General features: G+C 43.3%; 1 protein-coding gene across 1 annotated transcript in view; it reads left to right on the top strand.

Moving 5' to 3' along the window:
* The window catches only part of LOC114071916 (antigen peptide transporter 2-like), a 12,574-nt gene extending 8,930 nt beyond the window's left edge, over window positions 1-3,644 (top strand). Inside the window, exon 9 of the mRNA XM_027909799.1 lies at window positions 3,630-3,644. Coding sequence (XP_027765600.1) covers window positions 3,630-3,644 — 15 coding nt within the window. The remainder of the gene's footprint in view (window positions 1-3,629) is intronic.
* Window positions 3,645-4,077: the final 433 nt, after the last annotated feature.

Genomic DNA, 4,077 nt, shown 5'->3' on the forward strand with positions numbered 1-4,077 from the left:
CAACTTATCTAATATCCGTTCTTCTTCATGAGGTCGTGGGGGCCAAAATAGCCTATTTCGGTGTTCCTCCCATCGATCTCTCCTGTCCATCTAATCGTTCGTATTGTCTTGTTCCTTCTGTTTCGATGAATCTATTGGTTGATTGTCAATCCAGGGACGAACCCATTTAGCAGGAATCCATTTCGTTGTTGAACCTGTGGAGATACATGCATAGCCCCGACCCCATGTTAGCAAGGTATAAGGTCCTGACCAGCAATTTGAAACCGGGTTGAATGTCTGTACATCAATGTTATGGGGTGAAAAATCCTTAGGATTGCTGATAAAATGATTAAAAATTGGTTGTTCAGTACTCTCTGTTCGAGGATTCAACCAGTTCAGTACATAACAGGCTTTTGCCACTATGGCGTGAGGACTCCTCTCCCCCTCTTTTTTAAATATGGAAAGGTAATGTTTTAAAGATTGATGGGCGCGTTCAATGATGGCTTGTCCTCCTGAGTTATAGGGGATGCCAGTAATATGTTTCACATGCCATTGCAGCAAAAAGGTACGCACTCGAGCGCTGAGATACGCAGGGGCATTGTCTGTTTTTATGGTTTCAGGGCAGCTGAGCACAGCCATAGCCGATGTCCAATGCTGAACACAGGCGGCAGCGTTAGTGGATTTATGGGCAGTCGCCCAAACAGCTTTTGAACAAGTATCAATGGTTACGTGAATATACTTAAGGACCCCAAAGGGAGCAAACTCAGTAACATCGGTTTGCCAAAGCTGTCGAGGCTGCAAACCTCTGGGATTTGTGCCTTCCTGTTGAAGTGGTGTGAGTCTGGCACAATCAGGACAGGCGGCCACTACAGCCCTAGCGTCTTGTCGAGAGAGACCAAACGTTTTCTGAAGGGCTCGAGCAGATTGGTGAAAAAATGCATGTGACTACGTCGCTTGTTGTATGGAGGAGTTTTGTAAAACTGGGGATGCCACCTGAGTATCTATGTAGGCATTGCCCTCGGACAATACCCCGGGCAAATTGAGGTGACTCCGAATATGCGTAATCCACCAAGGAAAACGCCTGAAATTAATTTCGTTCCACATTTGGATAATGAGGGCCATGAGCACTTTGTTGGTAAAAGATCCCAATAAAGAACGCGAAAGGCGTGTAACTACTCCAACAACATATTTAGAGTCACACACAATGTTAATGGAGATGTTACGGAATGATTGAAATACCATTAGAACTGCTCTTAATTCCAAAATCTGAACTGATCCTTTTAATTGTTCTATTTGAGAAACCCAATTGCCATTGCCATCTTTATAGGCATAACCACACTTTTGAGTTTTACTGCTGGCATCGGTAAAGATTGTGAGTGCATTTGATATAGGTTTTTGTTGCTGTAATGGCATCTCCTCAAATACTAACGAAGTTTTGAACAATGGATGGTTAGGATAGTGATTATCTATCTGAATACCAAGGGTAGCCAAAGCAAAACACTCAGAGGTTTGAATCCACCAATCGACTAAAGTTAAACTTTTAACAGGTACAATGATTTTTTCTGGGTCATATCCCGCAAGAGTGCATAGACGCTCTCTCGCTTTGAGAAGTAGTTGTCCTATCGCATCTGCTCTAGTAGTGACAGTGGCTTTCAAAGTACTGCTATGAAAAACCCACTCTAGTAAAATCATAGATCGATTGACAGGCAATTGCGCTATTATTGCTACGACCTCTGTGTTCTGATTATACATGAGTATGGTAAATGGACAGTTAAGGATTCGTCTATCTATCCCTGAGTCCTGAATTTTTTGCGAGATTATCTCGAGGGCTGCTGCGGCTTCAGGTGTAAGAGATCTAGGATCAGCAGGCGACGAACTGCCTTTCAATAATGCAAATAAAGGAGCTAAATCTGTATTGGTAATTCCACAAAATGTTCTCAGCTACTGAATGTCACCTACTAGCTTTTGTACATCATTGACATTATGAATGTTTGGAACAATATTAGTTTTCTGTGGCTTGATTCTTGTTTCAGTGATACACAGGCCAAGATAATTCCAGGGCGCTAATTTTTGTACTTTTTCTGCTGCAACTACTAGGCCGAATGCTTGCAGATTGTGAACAAGTTCCTTTTCTTTCTCAGGGGTCAGTGGTTGAGGACTGGCTACTAATAGGTCATCCATGTAATGATAGGTAATGAGCTCAGGATTATTTTTTCTCCATGGTTGCAAAGCTAAATCTACGAACCATTGACAAATTGTTGGGGAATTTTTCATGCCCTGGGGCAATACAACCTATTCATACTGTTTTGCTGGAGCGGCACGGTTCACAGACGGTACTGTGAATGCAAATTTTTCACTATCCTCCTCGTGTAAGGGAATTGTGAAAAAACAATCTTTCAAATCAATAATTAACAAGTTCCAATTTTGTGGCAACATAGCTGGAGAGGGCAAGCCAGGCTGAAGGGCACCCATATCAACCATTCTATCATTTACTGCCCTCAAGTCATGTAATAATCTCCATTTTCCTGACTTCTTTTGGATTGTGAAAATAGGTGTGTTCCATGGGCTAACAGAAGGTTTAATGTGGCCTAAGTCTAACTGCTCTTGTACTAACTCCTGAACGTGTTGCAGCTTCTCTTGAGGTAAGGGCCATTGATCAACCCAAACGGGAGTTTCCGTTTTCCATTTTAATTTCAGTGTAGGGCGAGAGCTGCCGTCAATGGCCCCGATCAAAAATTTGTTGTCAGTTTGACACCCCACTGAGACAGTACGTCCCTACCCAGCAAGGATAATGATGTGTGCAGGACACAGGGTTTCACCCACGCTTGATGTCCTTCTTGATCCGTAAAAAGAACAAAATTTTTACTGACCTGTGTTAGGCGACTTCCCCCAATGCCTGAAATGGTTGAACCCGCGCTATCTAGCTCCCATATGGAAGGCCAGACTGAAATGGGAAGAACAGTAACATCAGCACCAGTATCAAGCATCATAGGAACATTAGGGAGAATCACACCCTGTGGACCAGAAATTTTGACATTGCACCTAGGACGCTCCGCACTGATAAGTTGACAGAAGGCAATATTAGGGACACCTGTAGAACCAAAACCACCTGCCCCTCTGCTTCTTTCTCCCTTTTGAGGGACTACAGCTTTAAAAGGAATAAGTTGTGCAATAGCGCTACTTGCCGGAATATGAACGGGTGGGAAGAAAATTTTTACCATAATTCCAATAGGTCCAGTATAATCAGCATCAATACAACCAGGGAGAACAAAAATTCCCTTTTTTGAGGCAGATGAGCGTCCTATGAGCAATGCAGATAGGCCATAACCTAGAGGTCCACTAACAGTAGAAGGAAGTACATGTACCTTTTCATCAGTAATATTTACGGATTCTGCCACGGCTAAATCGACTCCTGCGCTTCCGCGGGTGGCGGAGCACAGCTCGTCGAGGCAGCCAGGAACTTTGATGGGTTCTGGGGATATTTTTTGGCCGCGTCCCTCCAAGCGCGGCTGTTCCCGTTTCCCGACATAGTAAGAGGGGTACCATCCTTTTTAAACTTTGAGCGACACTCAGCTGCCTTATGGCCAAATTTGTTACAACGCATACAATTTCCATTTACTGACTGTTTTTCTCCTGTTGTCTTTTTGCAGTTACGTTTAAAATGACCCTCCTGTCCGCATTGATAACATTTCGATTTAGAGCCCCAATTCCCTCGGCCCCGTAGAGTGTTAGTTTTTAGAGCCGCTGCTAAAGCGTTTGCATGGATTTGTGCTTTAGCCTCCTCTTCCACTAACGGAGCTCTTGCACACGCTTCTATCATTTGAGTGATAGATGCTCCTGGTGGTAGGGAAGCTATAAGTTGTTTACAAGTCGGGTTAGCATTTTGAACGGCAATTTCTTTGGTTAAAATGACTTTAAGGTCTGGGGTGACATTAGGAGCATTATCAATCGCTTCCCTCAGCCTGTCAACAAAATTAAAGAAGGATTCATTTGGTTTTTGTAAAATTTTGGTATACGGCAAAGTTGGAGCATGTAATTGTGGCAGCGCTAAAAAAGCTGTTAAAGCAGCCTGCTTAAATTGCTGTAACACTCTGGTAT

The sequence above is a fragment of the Empidonax traillii genome, unplaced genomic scaffold (genome assembly GCF_003031625.1).
Source record: "Empidonax traillii isolate 1590-97213 ecotype Southwest subspecies unplaced genomic scaffold, ASM303162v1 scaffold2419:size40576, whole genome shotgun sequence".
Classification (NCBI taxonomy): Eukaryota; Metazoa; Chordata; class Aves; order Passeriformes; family Tyrannidae; genus Empidonax; species Empidonax traillii.